General features: G+C 38.6%; 1 protein-coding gene across 3 annotated transcripts in view; it reads left to right on the plus strand.

Annotated features, from left to right (window-relative positions):
- The window catches only part of LOC128655959 (cytochrome P450 2K6-like), a 393,574-nt gene that overhangs the window by 134,665 nt on the left and 238,379 nt on the right, over positions 1–20,530 (plus strand). For all 3 annotated transcript variants that reach the window (XM_053709567.1, XM_053709570.1, XM_053709568.1), the window contains one exon: positions 7,092–7,254. In XM_053709567.1, the coding sequence (XP_053565542.1) occupies positions 7,092–7,254 (163 nt within the window). The remainder of the gene's footprint in view (positions 1–7,091; positions 7,255–20,530) is intronic.

Raw genomic sequence — 20,530 nt, forward strand, 5'->3', positions numbered from 1 at the left:
TACTTACAAGCAACTAAAGATTTCCGTCAAACATCTTAATTTTTTGTTGTCTATTCTGGAAAGCGGAGAGGTCAAAAGACTACGGCAACCTCTCTTTCTTTTTGGCTGAAAAGCATCATTCGTTTGGCTTATGAGACTGCTGGCCAGCAGCCTCATGAAAGGATTACAGCTCACTCTACTAGAGCGGTGGCTTCCACATGGGCTTTTAAAAATGAGACTTCTGTTGAACAGATTTGTAAGGCGGCGACTTGGTCTTCACTTCATACAGTTTCCAAATTTTCCAAATTTGATACTTTTGCTTCTTCTGAGGCTATTTTTGGGAGAAAGGTTCTACAAGCAGTGGTGCCTTCCGTTTAGGTACCTGTCTTGTCCCTCCCTTCATCCGTGTCCTAAAGCTTTGGTATTGGTATCCCACAAGTATTGGATGAATCCGTGGACTCGATACATCTTGCAAGAGAAAAAAAATTATGCTTACCTGATAAATTTCACTCTCTTGCGATGTATCGAGTCCACGGCCTGCCCTGTCTATTTAAGACAGGTAGTATTTTTTATTATAAAACTTCAGTCACCTCTGCACCCTATAGTTTCTCCTTTTTCTTCCTAGCCTTCGGTCGAATGACTGGGGGGTGGAGTTAGGGGAGGAGCTATATAGACAGCTCTGCTGTGGGTGCTCTCTTTGCCACTTCCTGTTGGGAAGGAGAATATCCCACAAGTATTGGATGAATTCGTGGACTCGATACATCGCAAGAGAAAGAAATTTATCAGGTAAGCATAAATTGTGTTTTTCAATGCCTCAATAGTTTGCAATATATAATATATATGTATTCTTCTGAAATTTCCCTACCAAAATATATAGACCCTCTCTGAGAAGTAATTGAATAAAAATCATTGGAATAAATTAAATGGCTAATATATAGAAATTAACCACTATTGTTCATAAAATATATTGATGTTAGTAAAAGGTTTATTAAATGTTTTAAAATAGTGCTGTAGATATAGATATTATAACTTAATTTTGAGTTTTACTATTTTTATTGATATATCATATGTACACTGCATTTATGAATATTATCAAATTATATTGACCATACTGTGAAATAGGACAATTTGAGAGCTTTGTATACAATACTGAATTGAAGGACAATGAGGTAATACCACCTTTAGAAAACCACTCAAAACTTTTCCATCTTAAATACTAACCATAACCACCAATTGAAACAAAGAGAGGGCTATTTAAAACAGCCTCCAAATATTGCTGATTACAAATCTTAATAAAGCCCAGTTTAGGGCGAAATGCGTAGACATTTCTTACTGAGCAGGAATAACCGTCACCACTCTTGGTATCTTCAGACTAGCCAAGTCTGCACCGCATTGTTATTAACACTGTAGCGCTACAGTAAATATTTCATCAGATTGACAGAACCATCAAAAGTGACGGGACCAAAGTCACGTGAGGCACACGCTGCAAACTGAAGTCAGGTGATACTCAAGCAGCATACAGACGCCTCAGGTTATCCTCCTAGACGCAGACAGAGCCACTGAGAGGAACCGCAGACAAACACGACCAACACGCTGCAAACAGACGCCACGAGCTGCCCTCCTGGATGCGGATAAAGCCGCAGAGGTGTACTGGAAAAACGGATCATAGAAACAACCCCATCCACTCGGTCAGAGGATAAAGGTACTTTGCCAATATTGTCCGACTTCTGAAGTCATAAGCACTCATTATTGGGACACTGACTCCGTCTTCTATGTGGTATATAGCGCTTAGCCTCTCTAATATTGGTGGTTATTAATATATTGCCTTAATTAGTCCACACACAATAGTTGGGACTTTACTTTTTACATGTTTATAGCAATTTGCCCTTATTTCTACATTGCATATGTTGAGAGATTTTGCTTTAATATATATATTGAGATATTACAGAAATTTTATTACGCTGGGTTCTTGAATTGATATGGTTTATCACTGTTTTATTCTTAACAGGAGACGTCCTGGTTTTTAAATATTTTTAGTTTGATACTATACTTATTTTGTTACTATATGATTCATATATATTAAATTGTATCCGTGCATTTAGCGCTCCTCTTTTTTCTTTTATGGTTCTGTCTGGTAAAAAATGTGAGGGGTTTAACTGAGGTAGCAGGATATCATCTCCAGTGCTCACTTCTAATTTTTGGTTGGTATCAAGCCTGTTCATTTATTAATTTCTCCTTTTTGGAGTCTTATTTGGTTTAAACATTTTGCAGACTCTTTCTTTTGAGCCTATATTTTCTTTAAAGATTATCTACTTTCTTGGAAAGTGTTGTTTCTTTTGACTATCTCTTCTGCTACAAGAGTTTCTGATTTATCAGCTCTCTTGTGTATCTCCTTATCTGATTTTTTCATCTAGATAAGTTGTTTTGTGGACTTCTTTTTTTTTTTTTCCTAAGGTAGTGAATTTTGAACAACATTAGTAAAGAAATTGTTGTTCCTCCTTTGTGTCCTAATCCTAAATAATTCTTTGAGAGTTCATTACATCCTTTGTATGTGGTAAGAGCTTTATAATTCTATATCGAGGTTACTAGGATTTCAGAAGACTTCTAGTCTATTTGTTTTTCTGGTTTCAGAGAAGGTTAGAAAGCCTCTGCCATTTCTTTTGCATCCTCATAATTTTTTTTTGTTTCTCAAGGCTTATTTGGAGGCAGGGCAGGCTCCACCTCAGATTTACAGCTCATTCTACTAAGTTCAGTCGTCATTTCTTGGGCTTTTTCATAATGAAGCTTTGGTTGATCAAATATGCAAATCTGTAATTTGGTGGTCTTTGCATATTTTTATTTTTTTTACCATTTTAATGTATTTTGCTTCTTCTGAAGCAGTCTTTGGTAGAAAAGTTCTTCAGGCAGCTGTCTTTTTGTTTAATTCTACTGCTTTTGATTTAATTTTTTTATGAAAAACTTAATTATGGTGTGGATTTAATTTCTCAGTGGAAATAGCTGTTGTTATTTTTATCCCTCCCTCTCTAGTGACTCTTCTGTGGAAATCGGCATTTTGGGTATTTCTATCTTATACGTCACTAGCTCATGGACTCTTGCCAATTACATGAAAGAAAACATAATTTGTGTAAGAACTTACCTGATAAATTAATTTCTTTCATATTGGCAAGAGTCCATGAGGCCCACCCTTTTTGTGGTGGTTATGTTTTTTTTGTATAAAAACAATTTTATTTCCAGTTATTTTTATTTTTTTTGTATGCTTTTTTTACTCCTTTTTATTATCACCTCACTACTTGGCTATTCGTTAAACTGAGTTGTGGGTGTGGTGGGAGGTGTATTTATAGGCATTTGAGGTTTGGGAAACTTTGCCCCCTCCTGGTAGGAATGTATATCCCATATGTCAATAGCTAATGGACTCTTGCCAATATGAAAGAAATGAATTTATCAGGTAAGTTCTTACATAAATTATGTTTTTATTGGGACATAGATAATCCTGTTGTATGGGTTACAATGGGGCATGAAGCAGGCACTGTTGCATATGTGAGACTAACATTTAAACTCTTTTAAAAAGAAAGGGTATATTTGTTTTTATTAGGCTTTATTTTCTGACACATATTAGCTTGATAAAACAATGCAAGTTTAAACTGAAAGTAAGGCAGAATTTTCTAGCTTATTATTATTCATTTCCCCTTTGCTTTAAAATAAACAGATGCAACATTTTAAACGCCCCAGTTTGAAAAAATGGTTATTTCTGGTACTCAGTGTACCAGGAAGCTATTTTTAGTGCCTCTCAGTGTCGCAGAAGTAATAAGGCACCTCAGTAATTGAGGTGTGGGGTTGCCTGAGGGGTATTTTAGAAGTTTATTTTATGTTTGTTAAATGTTTTTTCTTAACTTTTCTCACATAATTGTAGCTGGGGATCGATCCTAATTTGGGATAAAATTTAAAGTGAATTTTTTCCTTGGCTTATTTTAATTGAATAATAAAATATCTGACACTTATCTGTACAAGTTTATTTACTGTTTCACAACATGTCTAATATGGAGCAAGAGCCTGCTCTCATGAATTCATGGCTATTATGTTTACATGCACAAATTGCAGCTCCTATGCAATTTTGTTCTTGATGTGTCAAGAAAACCTTGCAAAATAAAGGTAACATTTTTGAGCCTAATGTCTCTCAGGATGATGCTGTTAAAATAATACCTCAGCTTTCTCCTGCTACGCCCAAGCCTCAATTGTGTCACATGCAGTGCCCTGTCGTTCCTCTATAACTCCTAGTGGAGTTTATTTAAAAGCAGAAATTGCTGACTTTGCATCTTCAGCCGTATCTGCGGCATTAGCTGTTATTCCTAGATTACAGGGAAAACGCAAGAGGAAATCTATAAATTCAGAAAGTAAGGTGCCTGTCCTCAGTTCTGCTTCCCAAGTTTTCCTTTCTCATAAGTCTGAGGAAGATACATCGGGATTTTCTGAGGGTTAAATCTCAGATTCGGACAGTATAATTCCTTCTGAGACTGAGGTGCTATCCTTCAGATTTAAGCTTAAACACCTTTGTGTATTGTTAAAGGAGGTTTAAGCTACTTTAGATGACTCTGATACCCCTGTCGTTGTCACTCCTAAGAAATATAGTAAACTTAATAGTTTCTTTGATGAACCTTCCACTTCGGAGGTTTTTCCTGTGCTGGACCATGCTAGGGAGATTATCTAACAGGAATGGGAGAAACCAGGGGTGACATTTTCCCAGTCTTCTATTTTTAAGGAAATGTTTCCTGTCGAGGATTCCATTAAAGACCCTTTGTATACTGTACCCAAAGTTGAAGGGGCCATTTCCACTCTGGCTAAGAGAACCACTATTCCTATTGAGGATAGCTGTTTTTTTAAGAATCCGATGGACAAGAAGCTGGAGGCTTATTTGAAAAAAGATTTATGTTCATCAAGGTCTCCAATGGCAACCTGCGGTGTGTATTGCCACTGTGACTAGTGTGGCATCTTTTTGGTTCGACACCTTGTCTGATTCTCTTCAAGTAGACTTCCTTGGATGAAATTCAAGATAGGATTAAAGCTCTTAAGTAGGCCAATTCCTTTATTGCAGATGCTCGTTGCTCATATCAAACAGGAGAGGGCATCGGTGACACTAATAGCCCTTGGTGGCCTCGCAGGATCTGGTTTGCAGGCCTAGTGAAGATGTCATCTCTCCCACCTTAGAGACTACCTCTGAAGTAGGACCTCCTGATTCAGGGTCCCTTCCTTCATCCAAATCTAGTTTCTCTGAAGCTGACTGCTTGGAGTTTGAACGCTTAATTCTGTCTAAGTGTGGTTTTTCTGAATTGGTCATTGAGACCATGATTCAGGCTCCCAAGCCTGTTACTATAAAGATTTACCATAATATATGCATAAGTATCTTAATTGGTGTGAATCTAATGGCTACTCTTGGAGTAGAATTAGAATTCCTAGAATTGAATCTTTCCTTCAGGAAGACCTGGAGAAGGGATTGTCTGTCAGTACCCTGAAGGGTCAGATTTCTGCTTTATCAGTTTTACTACATAAACATTTGGTGGATGTGCCAGATGTGCAATCTTTTTATCAGGCCTTGGTCAAAATCAGGCCTGTCTTTAAGTCTGTTGCTCCTCCTTGGAGCCTTAACCTTGTTCTTAAAATTTTACAGCTGGCTCCATTTGAGCTGTTGCATTCTATAGACATTAAGTTGTTATCTTCGAAGGTTTTGTTTCTTGTTGCTATCTCTTCTGCTTGAAGAGTTTTGGAATGCTCAGCTCTGCAGTGTGATTTGCCTTATCTTATTTTTCATGACGATAAGGCGGTTCTTCGTACTAAGTTAGGTTTCGTTCCTAAGGCTGTTTCTAATAGAAATAACAATCAAAATATGTTGTTCCCTCTCTGTGTCCTAATCCTTCTTCTTCCAAAGAATGTTTGTTACACAATTTGGATGTTGTACATGCTCTTAGATTCTACTTACAGGCGACTAAGGATTTTTGCCAGTCCTCTGCCCTCTTTGTCTGTTTCTCTGGGAAATGTAAAGGTCAGAAAGCTACTGCTACTGCTTTTTTCTTTTTGGTTGCCAAGTATAGTTTGTTTGGCTTATGAGACTGCTGGACAGCAGCCTCCTGAGAGAATTATGCGGCTCATTCCACAAGAGCCGTTTCCTCTTCTTGGGCTTTCAAAAATTAAGCTTCTGTGGAACAAATTTGCACGGCTGCAACTTAGTCTTCTCTACATACTTTTTTCAAAGTTTTACAAATGTGATACTTTTTCCTCGGCTGAGGTTTCTTTTGGGAGAAAGGTTCTTCAAGTGGTGGTGCCTTCTGTTTAAGACTGCCTGTCTTGTCCCTCCCTATTTATCCGTGTCCTCTAGCTTGGGTATTGGTTCCCAACAGTAATTACTCAAGCTGTGGACTCACCATATTTTAGGAAAGAAAAACAAAATTTATGCTTACCTGAAATTTTTTATTTATTTCTGGATATGGTGAGTCCATGGCCCCACCCTTTATTTTAAGACAGCTGTTCCTTTGACTATAAACTCAGGCACCTCTACACCTTGTGTCACTCATTTTTCTCCATTTCTCTTTGGATGAATGACTGGGGGTTGTGGGTAAGGGAGTAATACTTAGCAGTTTAACTGTGGTGCTCTTTGCCTCCTCCTGCTAGCCAGGACTGATATTCCCAACAGTAATTGCTCAAGCCGTGGACTCACCATATCCGGAAATAAATATATTTATCAGGTAACGATATATTTTGTTTTTTATTTTTTATTTATTCTCTGTCTTTCTCTACATACTTTCCCAAATGTTTTAAATAACCCAGAGCTGGATGGCTGGAAAGGGAGCCTGAGCTGTTGGGGTAGGTGTATAGGGTTATCAGGTTATAGGGGATTGGATGGCCATTTGTGCATGTTTGGGAAGTTCTGAGCAGAGCTGAAATGGTTAAACATTTCAATAAAATGAATTGGGATATAAGCAGATGAAAGCAGGAGAGATCTATTTACAACTGTCTCGTAAATCATAGCATGATTAAAAAAGCTTTAATATCGTTATTATATTATTGCATTTCTAGTGCTAAATTTAAATAAAAAAATCTGTCACATCATTTTTTCCCCCTAGCTATCTGAAAAGTATGGGCCTGTGTTCACCACCCAATTGGGAACCAAAAAGTATGTTGTCCTCTGTGGATATGAAACACTGAAGGAAGCTCTAGTGAATTATGCTGATGAGTTTTCCTGGAGAAGTGAAATTCCAATTTTTGATGAAATAGCTAAGGGACACGGTGAGTATCTTTTTTTTTTTTTTTGTTAATTTGCTTAAACCAATGAAAATCTTGCCCTAAATGTAGTAAAGTCATTTGGTTAGAATTAATGATGGGCTGAGTGGGTCTTCTACACAAAGCAGAATATGTTCTAAGTATTTGTAAATGTCTGTGTGTGTGTATATGTATATAACCAAAATACCATCAGATACTGTATATGTACAAATATGTATTTATGAATAAATAGAAGATATTCTGCTTTGTGAAGAACATTGGAATGTGAAATATTTAGAGCAAATGATAATATGCGATTGCGCGTAAGATGGGTGTTAAGGTTTTTTTCCACTTATTTTGCTCCATTGACTTCTATTAGGGACTAGATTATTGAGCATGCAATATTGTAATACAAGCGCAACCTGACGCACGGAAAAAAGTTTACTAGCGCAATTCAATGCACGAGCGGAAGCTTTAATTAGCTCTCCCCTTATAATCTGGCCCAGTATTTATTTTGTATATAAAAATTAAATCATTAAAAATAATATACATCAAAAAACAATACAACCAAAAAAAAAAACATATTAAAATATAAAATTTCGAATTGAGATTTCTCCCAATAAAATATCAGTCTCTCCAGTATACACAAAGGGATAGATTTAACAAGCAGTGGATGCTGCTGTCTCCACCCGAAGTTACCTGCTTGCTGTAAACTGAAGTTAAGGACTCTTTTAGGATACGATTGGGATGATGGACACCCCCTTCTAGCGACCGATTGGCCCCGAATGTGCAGGGGGCGGCATTGCACAAGCATTTCTAGTGAATGCTGATGACATTTAGCAAAGTCGGGCAGACATAATTCACTACAGCCAATCATGTCTGCCCGGCATTTAATAAATCTACCCCAAAGTATAAATACCATGCCAGATATAGTTACTTTATGTAACTTTAAATATTCATTTACCCACTTTATCATAATTGGAACAGAAATAAAGAACTTTAAATGGTCCTTTTGTTTTTCAAATACTTTACCAGGTACCTTGTTTAATGGTCACAACTGTCTAGTATGTGTGGAAGAATTAACTCAACCCTCATTAATCTCTCATCCACATCCTCTATATGTGGTGTTCTCATAGAGGTATAGGGGCCGATTTATCATGCCCCGAATGCAGCTGTTTCCGTGCGAGCCTTAAGGCTTGCTGGAAACATAAGTTAAGAATCAGCGGTCTTAATACTTCTGAGGTGGAGGACAGCAATCAGCCCATCAGATACGATCGGGTTGATTGACAACCCCTGCTAGCGGCCGATTGGCCGTGAATCTGCAGAGGGCGGAATTGCACAAGCATTTCTTGTGCAATGATAAATGCCGACAGCATATGCTGTCGGCATTATCGATATGCGGCGTACATGATCCGCTACATCGGATCATGTCCTTTCGCACATTGATAATTCAGCCCCATAGTATTTAATTAGCAGAAGGAGCATTTAAAGTTTTTAAATTATCTTTAAATAATATGTACTCTTAAAGTGAAGGTAAAGTTTGGTGAATGGAAGCCCGTTTTTTAAAAATACTATTAAAAACAGGGGCACTTTCATTCATCAAAGTTTACAAAGCAGCCATTTTGTTAAAAAAATTACCTTTTTTTTCTTTTCACAGCCAGAGCAGCTTTCCCCACCTAGAAAACCTATATTCACACGTCAGCAATGACTAATCCTGCTTCCTCCAATCACAGCATGGCCTCAGGCAATGACTACCCTGGGGGGAAAGCTGTGATTGGAGGAAGCAGGATTAGTCATTGCTGACGTGTGAATAGAGGAGCTCTAGGTGGGGGAAGCTGCTGTAGCTGTGAAAAGAAAAATAGGTAATTTTTTTTAACAAAACAGCTGCTTTGTAAACTTTGATGAGTAAAAGTGCCCCTGTTTTTAATAGTATTTATTAAAAACGTGCATACATTCACCAAAGTTTAGCTTCACTTTAAGATTGTTTAACTAATGTTTAACATTTTCTGAAGTAACTATATCTGAACTTGAAGTCTATATTTGGGGGCCGATTTAACAAGCCCCGAATGGTGCCGTATGCACCTGTTTACGCACAAGCCTTTAGGCTCGCCGGAAACAGGAATTAAGAAGCAGAGGTCTTAATACCACTGCTCCTTAACTCATCTGCCACCTTTGAGATGGCGGACAGCAATCAGTCCGATCGGATACGGGTTTGCTAGCGGTCGACTGGCCACGAAAGTGCAGGGGGCGGCATTGCACAAGCATTTCGCAAGAAATGCTTGTGCAATTCATCGTTGTCCGTCCACACATTGTTAAATCGGACCCCATGTTTGTACTAGAAAGACTCATATTTTATTGGGCGAGGTCCCAATTAGACATTTTATTAAGTTGTATTGTTTTTAAATCTAAATTATTTTGAATGTTTTAATTGGTAAATAAACATAATTATGATAATGTACTTTATAGCTTAAGGGCTCAACACTACCTATTAAACTAAGTTCGGTTTGTTATTAGTTTAAAACTTTAGAATTGCAAAATCAAGTCTTCCAAACTGTGTGCTAGATTACAAGTGGCGCGCTAACTGTTGCACTCGTATTAGGAGTTGAAAGTAAACGCGTTTGCTTGAGCGCAATATAATTTAATGCGCGTTGTTATAGCAGAATTTCAGAGCTCTGGCTAAATGTAACTCGAGACAAAAAAGTGGGAAAAAAATACTTCAAAAATACATTTAAAAGTACATTTACACTCATATTAACACTTAAATAAAAATTATTTAAAATAATATTGCATAAAAATCTTATAAACGTTCAAAGATATGAGGTCTGAGAAAAAAAGGACTGCAAAGGGCTTTAACATAGAGATACATACATATACATGTCTAAATATGTGTGTATATATATGTATGTATGTATATATGTGTGTGTGTGTGTGTGTGTATACATATATAAATTAGAAGAAGTGCGAGGGCACTCACTAGTCTTTTCCAAAAATATTTCTTTTTATTTATGTATTTCACAACATAGCAAAGTCGACGTTTTGGCTGTTCTAGACAGCCTTTATCAAGAAAATCTTACTGTTTAGAATTAGAACATAATGGCTGAAAACGCCATGATTCAGGATACAACTGTCACACTTTTCACAGGTGTCTTTTGGAAAAGACCTGTGAGTGCCCTCCCATTTCTTCTACTGCATATCTTGTTTTGAGGAGTCACCTGGGCAATTAATTGATGAAAGGGGAGTGAGTGGATGTCTCTTTTGGATGATATGTATGTATGTATGTATGTGTGTATGTATGTGTGTATATATATATATGTGTGTATATATATATATATATATATATATATATATATATATATATATATATATATATATATATATATATATATATATATATGTGTATATATATATATATATATATATATATATATATATATATGTATGTATATGTATATGTGTATATATATATATATATATATATATATATATATATATATATATATATATGTATATGTGTATATATATGTATATATACATATATATGTATATATATATATATATAAATATATATATATAACATGTGAAATATTAACAATAAATACACAGTATAACACTTAATAAAATATGAATATTGCATAAATATGATTTGTTTTTTTAAGCTACTTGACTACTAAGAGCTCAAATGCACTTATATACTGTATACGTATGTTATGTGTTTATATTGGGGTGTATATATATATATATATATATATATATATATATATATATATATGTATATATATATACTGTGTATGTAAAGTCCCAACAACAGATCAGCACATCAAACAATCTGTACAGCAGCCAGGGTGCACTTAAATAGAAATTCATAAATCCAAAGGCAGAAAAAGGCACTCACTGTTCATAATAAAATGTAACTTTTAATATGCAAAGATTAAAACGACATAACGTTTCGGTGTTCACATAACACCTTTGTCAAATGTCAAAAAATAGTTATAGACAACTTAATGCCCAACCACTCACCTATCATACCTTAACACACACATCCTTATATACAATATCGCTTGGCGCTCCTGTACGCTGATCTGCCGTGTGCGCAATGACGTCATGACGTCGCTGCGTCGCGTAACGTGACCACATGGTGTCACGTCGCCCAGTCAGGCTACCATAGCAACCGGTATACAATACCACCATAGCTATATCGGGCTAATAGATCCCGGTTTCAAAAGTGAATGGGCATAACAGCCCATCATAACAGCCCATCACTAACGTACTAGGCACTATATATTGGTCTATAGTTACCGACCACAGCAACACGTATTGCTCACAGTGAAGATCATATGACAGGGGCGCAAACCATTAAAAATCATAATCCAGTGTAATTACAGTTTAAAAAACAATCAATCATGGATAGCAGGGACATGTGAATGATGCATTGGTCTAATAACAGCAAATCTACATGGATTGAATCAGGACCAATCCAATTAATCTGCCTAAGATATATTATTCCCCCACTATTTTTCTGCGTTCTAAACACATACTTATTCTTGCCTCCTGGAGCATGATCAGAAACCCGTAAGGACCCACTAGGATGAAAATCCATGTGAATAGTTCTGGGTGACTTAGCATGCATCCATTATTGGTAGGTACTGTTGAAGATTCATTTGTTGTAGAACGGTCCAAAGTCAAGGACAGTATTCAGCCCCCTAGGGACCAGAGTGTCCAGCGTATGGATCCATTTCGTTTCCACTTGTAGCAACTGGTTGTCTCTGTCGCCACCCCTTCTTAATGGTGGTACATGGTCGATTAACATTGACCTCAGGCTTGATAAGCTATGATTACATTCAGCAAAGTGCCTGGCGACTGGTTGTTCCGATTCCCCCTTTTTTAACGCCTCACATATTGCAAAACGGTGGTTAGCCATCCTGTCTCTGAAACTTGTTATGGTTTTACCAATGTAAACCAGAGAACATGGACAGACTAACATATAGATGACATATGTACTAGTGCATGTTAGTCTGTGACGGATGGTATATCGCCTATTCGTATGCGGATGCTGGAATGTCTGGCCCCTCATCATGGTATTGCAAGTAGTACAATTTCCACATGTGTAGCATCCATTCTTGGACGTCTTCAGCCAGTTCTCCTTCTGGTAGCATCTGACCGGATCAGTTTTCACCAGTACATCACGCAAATTTTCAGCCCTGCGATACACCATCCTAGGTGGTTGCATCCTGTAAAAAGGGAGAGTGGGATCCGTTTCCAGGATCGGCCAATTTTTCTGTGCCGATTTCCTAAGTATGTCGCTGGTTGGGGTATAAGTAGTCACAAAATTTAGCCTTTCAGTTTCCATTTTAGGCTTATCGTGTCCCTTATGTTTGGGGTCTTTTAACAATTCCTCCTTGACCTTTCTGACCATTCCTTTGTCATAGCCTCTTTCTACCAACTTGTCTTCCATAGTGGTTAGTTGATCAATCATAGTGGGTACCTCACTATTATTACGGATGACCCGCATCAGCTGAGAGGTGATTATCCCCATTTTCTGATGTTTGGGATGGAAACTCCTTGCTTCTAACAAAGAATTACGATCGGTTGGCTTCGTATATAACGAAGTGCCAAATGAGCAACCATCCTCAGACATGATTTTGTATATGTTAAGATCCAGGAAATGTATGGTCTCATTACTAAATTCTAACTTGAACCTTATGGGACTGTCCATGGTGTTCAAACATGTCACCCACTCCTGGAGTTCCTCTTTACTACCCCCCCACACCAGAAAGACATCATCGATGTACCGTACATAGTATCTGATGTGGGGATGAGCAAATGGTCTCATTAAGGTCTGTTCGTACCAGGCCATATATAGATTGGCATATGTGGGTGCCATGTTTGAACCCATGGCCGTCCCTGACACCTGCAAAAAATAATCATTCTCGAACTTGAAAAAGTTTTTTTCTAAGCACATGGTAAGTAGTTCGCACAAAAATTCAATAGGAGGACCCTCATAAAGGGGGGTCCCAGTCACCATGGACCTGACCGCCGCCACACCCCCCCCCCATGGGGAATAGAGGTGTAGAGGCTGTCCACATCCATGGTAACCAGGATATCCCCCTCATGTAATGTGGTGTAGTCCCTTAGGACATTCAATAAACTTGGGGAATCCTGCAAATATGCTAATGTGCCTTTGACCACCGGTTGAAGGTAGAAGTCTATATAGATGGCCAAATTGGATAGCAAGGAGTCCCTGGCCGACACAATGGGTCTGCCAGGGGGATGGTCCAAAGTCTTATGTACTTTTGGCAAAAGATATAGGACCGGTATTCTAGGCTGTTCATTGATTAGAAATTCGAGTTCCTGTTCTGTCAGTAGCCCTGCTTCGTGACCTCTATAGAGGCATTCATCAATGTGTTTCTTAAATGCTCTGCCTGGGTTCCCCGAAAGTTTAACATATACATTAGGGTCAGACAACTGTCTGTAAGCTTCTGCCCTATAGTCAACATAATCCTGTAGGACTATGGACCCGCCCTTGTCCGCTGGGCGGATAATAATGCTATTATCATTGCTAAGTGATTTAATAGCATTCCTCTCATCACCATTTAAATTTGGATAAGTAGGAAAAGGAAGTTTATCGGGAATCTCATTACATAACACTCTGGTGAAATTCTTAATGGAGGGATGTGTGTTTACAGGTTCAAAAGTTGATGGCTTTTTAAATTTAGTTATCACACCTTGAGTATCATTTTTAAAGTGATCTTTTAGCTTCAGTTGTCTTTGTAACTTGTGGATATCCACAATGGAGTCAATACTCTGTGTATGTATGTGTATATGTGTATATATATTTCTTTCATGTAAATGGAAAGAGTCCATGAGCTAGTGATGTATGGGCTATACATTCCGACCAGGAGGGGGCAAAGTTTCCCAAACCTCAAAAAGTCTATAAATACACCTACCACCACACTCACACCTTAGTTTTACAAACTTTGCCTCCTATGGAGGTGGTGAGAAAAGTTTGTGCTTTATTTCTATGATTTCTTCTATGATAAGCGCTTCTAAGAATTCTGAAGCCCAATTACTCTCAGAGTACAGTGTTTGTCAGAGGGACGTGAAGAGAGTATTGCCTGTTCTTTATGGTTTCACTCATGGGAAATCTTTTCAAGGGTTCTGTTATCGGTCGTAGGGATTCATCTCCTACCTCCCTTTTCAGATAGACGATATACTCTTATATCATTACCTCTGCTGATAGTTTTCAGTACTGGTCTGGCTATCTGCTATATGTGGATGGGTGTCTTTCGGTAAGTATGTATCATTATTTAAGACACTCTCAGCTATGTTTGGCGCTTTATGTTTTAATATAAAGTTTTAAATATATATATTTACTTATATTTGCCATGAGTCAGGTCTTTGTGTATTTCCCTTTGCAGTCTAACAAATTCAGTATGGCAATCCATGTTTTAGGAAGTTATTTTTTACCTGGGGTTTAGTCCTTTTTTTCCAATTTGACTTGCTTTTCCTTATTTTTGCAGGCAACTAGGCTCGTGAGGGCGCAATAATGCTATTATTTATTGCATCATTTTTGGTGCAAAACTTTTTTTGCTGCAAATTTTCGTCTACAGTGGCGCAATTTTCATCATCTCCTGCGTCAAATTGACTTGTTTTTCTTTAATTTCGCAGGCAAAATTAGGCTCGCGAGGTCGCAAAATGCTGTAATGTATTGCGTCATTCTTGGCGCGAGAAATTTTTGGTGCAAAAGTGCGTCTTTGATGACGCAAGTTCGTCGTTTCCTGCGTCTTTGTTGATGCCAGGTTGTTTGGCACGAAGTTGCGTTGGTCATGACGCGAGTTGCGTCATGTCCGGATGTTTGTTGGCGCAAAAAACATTTCTACTTCATTTTGCGTTGTGCGTCATACTTGGCGCCAAATTTTTTATTTTATTTTACCCCACTTCCTATATGCCTCTTGCCTTCTTTATGCTACGCTGTTTGCATTTTTTCCCTTTCCTGAAACTGCTATATGAGGAAATTGAATATTTTGTCTAAATGTTATTTTTTATTTTACATTTTGCAAGATGTCTCAATCTGATCCTGTCTCAGAAGCTACTGTAGGAACCATGCGGCCTGAACACAGTTCTACCAAAGCTAAGTGTATCTGTTGTAAATTAGCTGAGATTATATCTCTGGCTGTAGTATGTAACAGTTGTCATTTTTGCTTGTTCCCTCAACATCTAATGTACATGATATCCCTGTTGATATGAAAATGATATTGCTGATGCAATACAGAAGGCTATGTCTGCTATTCTGCCTTCTAATAAACGTAAAAGGTCTTTTAAAACTTCTCATAAAACTGATGAATTTTCTAATGACCGACAACATACTGAAATATCCTCCTCTGATGAGGATCTCTCTGGTTCAGAAGATCCTACCTCAGACATTGACATTGATAAATCCACGTATCTTTTTATTTAAGCCTGGTGCTTCTTTTATTCCTTCTTCTAGGTTTAAAAGGTTGTACTGTTTGCCAGTTGCTAAATTAGAGTTTTGGGAAAAAGTCCCTAAGGTTGATGGGGCTATTTCTACTCTTGCCAAATGTACTACTATTCCTATGGAAGATAGTACTTCTTTTAAGGACCATTTAGATAGGAAAATTGAATCTTATCTAAAGAAAGCTTATTTATATTCTGGCTATATTTTCAGGCCTGCCATGTCTATGGCTGATGTTGAGGCCGCATACATTTTTTTAGTTGGATAGCTTGGCACAACAGGAAACAGATCCCGATTTGTCTAGCATTGTTTGTTTGCTTCAACATGCTAATCATTTCATCTGTGATGCTATTTTTGATATCATCAAAATTGATGTTAAATCTAAAGATTCTAATCCTTTTTGTTCCTTTTGGCAAAATAGAGAACAGAAAACCTTCCTTCCCCTAAAGACTCTGGTTCCAATTGGAAGCCATCTTCAAGTTGGAATAAATCCAAGCCTTTTAAGAAACCAAAGCCAGCCCCCAAGTCTGCATGAAGGTGCGGCCCTCAATCCAGTTCAGCTGGTGGGGGACAGATTGAAATTATTTCAAGACATTTGGGCAGATTCTGTTTAAAATCAGTGGATTGAGAGCATTGTCTCTCAAGGATATCGAATAGGTTTCAGAGTAAGACCTCCTGTGAGAAGATTCTGTCTCTCTCATGTTCCAACAAATCCTGTGAAAGCCCAGGCTTTTCTAAAGTGTGTTTCAGATCTGGAGCTTTCAGGGGTAATTATACCAGTTTCGCTTCAGGAACAGGGTCTGGGGTTTTATTCAAATCTATTCCTTGTCCCAAAGAAAGAAAATTCATTCAGACCAGTTCTGGATCTGAAGTTTTTGAATTGTTTTGTAAGGGTGCCAACTTTCAAGATGGTGACTATAAAGACTATTTTGCCTTTTATTCAGCAAGGTCATATGTCCACAATAGACTTACAGGATGCATATCTTCATATTCCGATTCTTCCAGACCATTATCTGTTTCTGATATGCTCTTTTCTAGAAAAGCATTACCAATTTGTCGCTCTTCCATTTGGCCTTAACAGCTCCAAGAATCTTTTCGAAGGTTCTTGGTGCCCTTCTATTTGTAATCAGAGAGCAGGGTATTGCAGTATTTCTTTATTTAGACGATATCTTGGTACTAGCTCAGTCATTACATTTGGCAGAATCTCACACAAATCAACTAGTGTTGTTTCTTCAAAGACATGGTTGGAGGATCAATTTACCAAAGAGTTTCTTGATTCATCAGACAAGGGTCACCTAACAGACAAGAGACAAATGAAATTGGTTTCAGCATGTCTAAACCTTCAGTCTCGGTTATTCCCTTCAGTGGCTATGTGCACGGAAGTTTTAGGTTTAATGACTGCAGCATCGGACGCGATCCCCTTTGCTTGTTTTTATATGAGACCTCTGCAGCTTTGCATGCTGAATCAATGGTGCAGGGGTTATACTCGGATATCACAATTGATATACTTAAATCCCAACATCAAAGTCTCTCTGTCTTGGTGGTTGGACCATCATCTGATTATTCAAGGGGCCTCTTTTGTTCGTCCTTCCTGGACTGTGATCTCAACAGATGCAAGTCTTACAGGTTGGGGAGCTGTCTGGGGGTCTCTGACAGCACAAGGGGTTTGGAAACCTCAAGAGGCGAGGTTACCAATCAATATTTTAGAACTCTGTGCTATCTTCAGAGCTCTTCAGGCTTGGTCTCTATTAAAGAGAGAACTTTTCATTCGCTTTCAGACAGACAATATCACAACTTTGGCATATGTCAATCATCAGGGAGGTACTTGCAGTCCTTTGGCAATGTATCACAGACACTTTCTTGGGCGGAATCAAACTTTTGTCTAATTTCTGCAATTCATATCCCAGGTGTAGACAATTGGGAAGCAGATCATCTCAGCCGTCAGACTTTGCATCCGGGGGAGTGGTCTCTCCATCCAGATGTTTTGTTTTTTTTAGATTGTATAGATGTGGGGTCTTCCAGAAATAGATCTGATGGCTTCCCCTCTAAATAGGAAACTTTCCAGATACCTTTCCAGGTCCAGGGATCCTCAGGCAGAGATGGTGGATGCGTTAGCAGTTCCTTGGTCTTACCAACTTGCTTATATTTTTCTGCTTCTAGTTTTTCTTCCAAGGGTGATCTCCAAGATCATAATAGAACAATTGCATGCGTTTCTGATAGCACCAGCATGGCCTCACAGGTTTTGGTATGCAGATCTTGTCCAGATGTCCAGTTGCCAACCTTGGTCACTTCCTTTAAGGCCAGACCTTCTGTCTCAAGGGCCATTTTTCCATCAGGATCTCAAATCGCTAAATTTTAAGGTATGAAAATTCAAGGCTTAGTGCTTAGTCATAGAGGTTTCTTTGGATATAAAAATACTTTCTTGGAAAGTGTTGTTCCTTTTGGCTATCTCTTCAGCTAGAAGAGTTTCCGAATTGTCTGCTCTCACTTGTGAGTCTCCTTTTCTGATTTTTCATCAGGATAAAGCTGTATTGCTGACTTCATTTAAATTTTTGCCTAAAGTTGTGAATGTTAACAACATTAGTAGGGACTAGTGATGTCGCCAACAGTTCGCCGGAGAACAGTTCCCGGCGAACATTGCATGTTCGTGTTCGCCGCGGCGGGCGGACATATGCGATGTTCGATCCACCCCCTATTCATCATCATTGAGTAAACTTTGACCCTGTATCTCTCAGTCAGCAGGCACATTCCAGCCAATCAGCAGCAGACCCTCCCTCCCAGACCCTTCCACCTCCTGGACAGCATCCATTTTAGATTCATTCTAAGTGTGCTTTCTTAGTGAGAGGAGGGAGAGTGTAGCTTTTGCTGATTTAATAGGGAAATCGATAGCTAGGCTAGTGTATTCAGTGTCCACTACACTCCTGAAGGACTCATCTGATCTCTGCTGTAAGGACAGCACCCCAAAAAGCCCTTTTAAGGGCTAGAACATCAGTCGTTTTTTTTGTTTTTTTGTAATCTAATTGCATTTGCCTGCCTGTCAGAGTGTGTCAGGCTCACAGCATATACTGTGCTTACTTGCTCAGTGCCACCACTCATATCTGGTGTAACATTAGTGTAAATTTAAAAAAAAAAAACTTTTACATCAGTCTGCTAGTGTAATCTAATTGCAGTTGCCAGGCCAGCCTGCCACTGCCAGCCTGTGTGTCAGGCTCACAGCATATACTGTGCCTACTTGCTCAGTGCCACCACTCATATCTGGTGTAACATTAGTGTAAATTTAGAAAAAAAAACTTTTACATCAGTCTGCTAGTGTAATCTAATTGCAGTTGCCAGGCCAGCCTGCCACTGCCAGCCTGTGTGTCAGGCTCAGATCAGAGATTGTGAGTAAAACCTGCTCCTGCTGCCGGGTGATCTCACTCAGGACTCGCTTCTCTAGGTCTTCCAGCTGTTTCCTGATGTCCCTAATCAGGGCAGTGAGTCTCTCTGTTACACCAGCTGCTTTCTCTTGCACCCCTCTCCTATGCTTCTGCAGACTCTGGACTCTTTTCTCAGTCTCCTCTCTCTTTGTGGTCAGTTTCTGCAGAACATTTCTCAGTTTTTTTTTCTTCTTCTCAGAATCCTCATTCAGCAGCTCGACCTGGTGTCCCCTGTGCTCTCCGGCCATTGAGCAGGACACACATATACAGGCAGCATCCTCAGTGCAGTAATATAATAGGAGCATCTTGTGGGTGGAGCATTTTCTGTTACCCCAGGAAGTGATTGCATGTGCAGTGACATCAGTGAGGACAAGGACCGGGACATGGCTAGCTTGGTATCCAACCTTGTGCAAATGTGGAGTTTGTGGTTGTGCAAATGGACTGTTTGCGGTGCGTTAAACGGGGAGTTTGGTCTGTCACTGTGAAGCGGGCGTAACCCTTACACTACCTGAACGATACAACATTATACCTGATGTTTTAAAGCACGTTATTCCAAACAATTTAGGAATTTTAGGTGACTTATGCCCTTTATGGATTAAAACCAGACTCTGCATCAACTATGTAATTTTCCATGGGAGTTTTGCCATGGATCCCCCTCCAGCATGCCACAGTCCAGGTGTTAGTCCCCTTGAAACAACTTTTCCATCACTTTTGTGGCCAGAAAGAGTCCCTGTGGGTTTTAAAATTCGCCTGCCTATTGAAGTCTATGGCGGTTCGCCCGGTTCGCCCGTTCGCGAACTTTTGCGGAAGTTCGCGTTCACTGTTCGCGAACGCAAAATTTTAGGTTTGCGACATCACTAGTAGGTACATTGTTGTTCCTTCCTTGTGTCCTAATCCTAAGAATGCTCTTGAAAGATCTTTACATTCTTTGGATGATATAAGAGCTACTTAAGATTTCAGGAAGACTTTTTGTCTATTTTTTGTTTTTTCTGGTCCTAGGAAAGGTCAGAAAGCCTCTACAATTTCTTTGGCATCTTGGTTAAAGCTTTTGATTCACAGGGCTTATTTGGAGGCGGGACAGTCTCCGCCTCAGAATTACAGCTCATTCTACTATATCAGTCGCTACTTCTTGGGCTTTTAAGAATGAAGCTTTGGTTGATCAGATTTGCAAAGCAGCAACTTGGTCTTCTTTGCATACATTTACTAAATTTTACCATTTTGATGAATTTGCTTCTTCTGAAGCAGTCTTTGGTAGAAAAGTTCTTCAGGCAGCTGTCTCAGTTTGATTCTTCTGCTTATGATTTAAGTTTTTTTCTTGAAAATTTGAGACATTTATGAGACTTTTTTTTTTGATGGATTTAAGTTTTTTTCAGCGGAAATAGCTGTTTTTATTTTATCCCTCCCTCTCTAGTGACTC

Source organism: Bombina bombina, chromosome 4, assembly GCF_027579735.1.
Source record: "Bombina bombina isolate aBomBom1 chromosome 4, aBomBom1.pri, whole genome shotgun sequence".
Classification (NCBI taxonomy): Eukaryota; Metazoa; Chordata; class Amphibia; order Anura; family Bombinatoridae; genus Bombina; species Bombina bombina.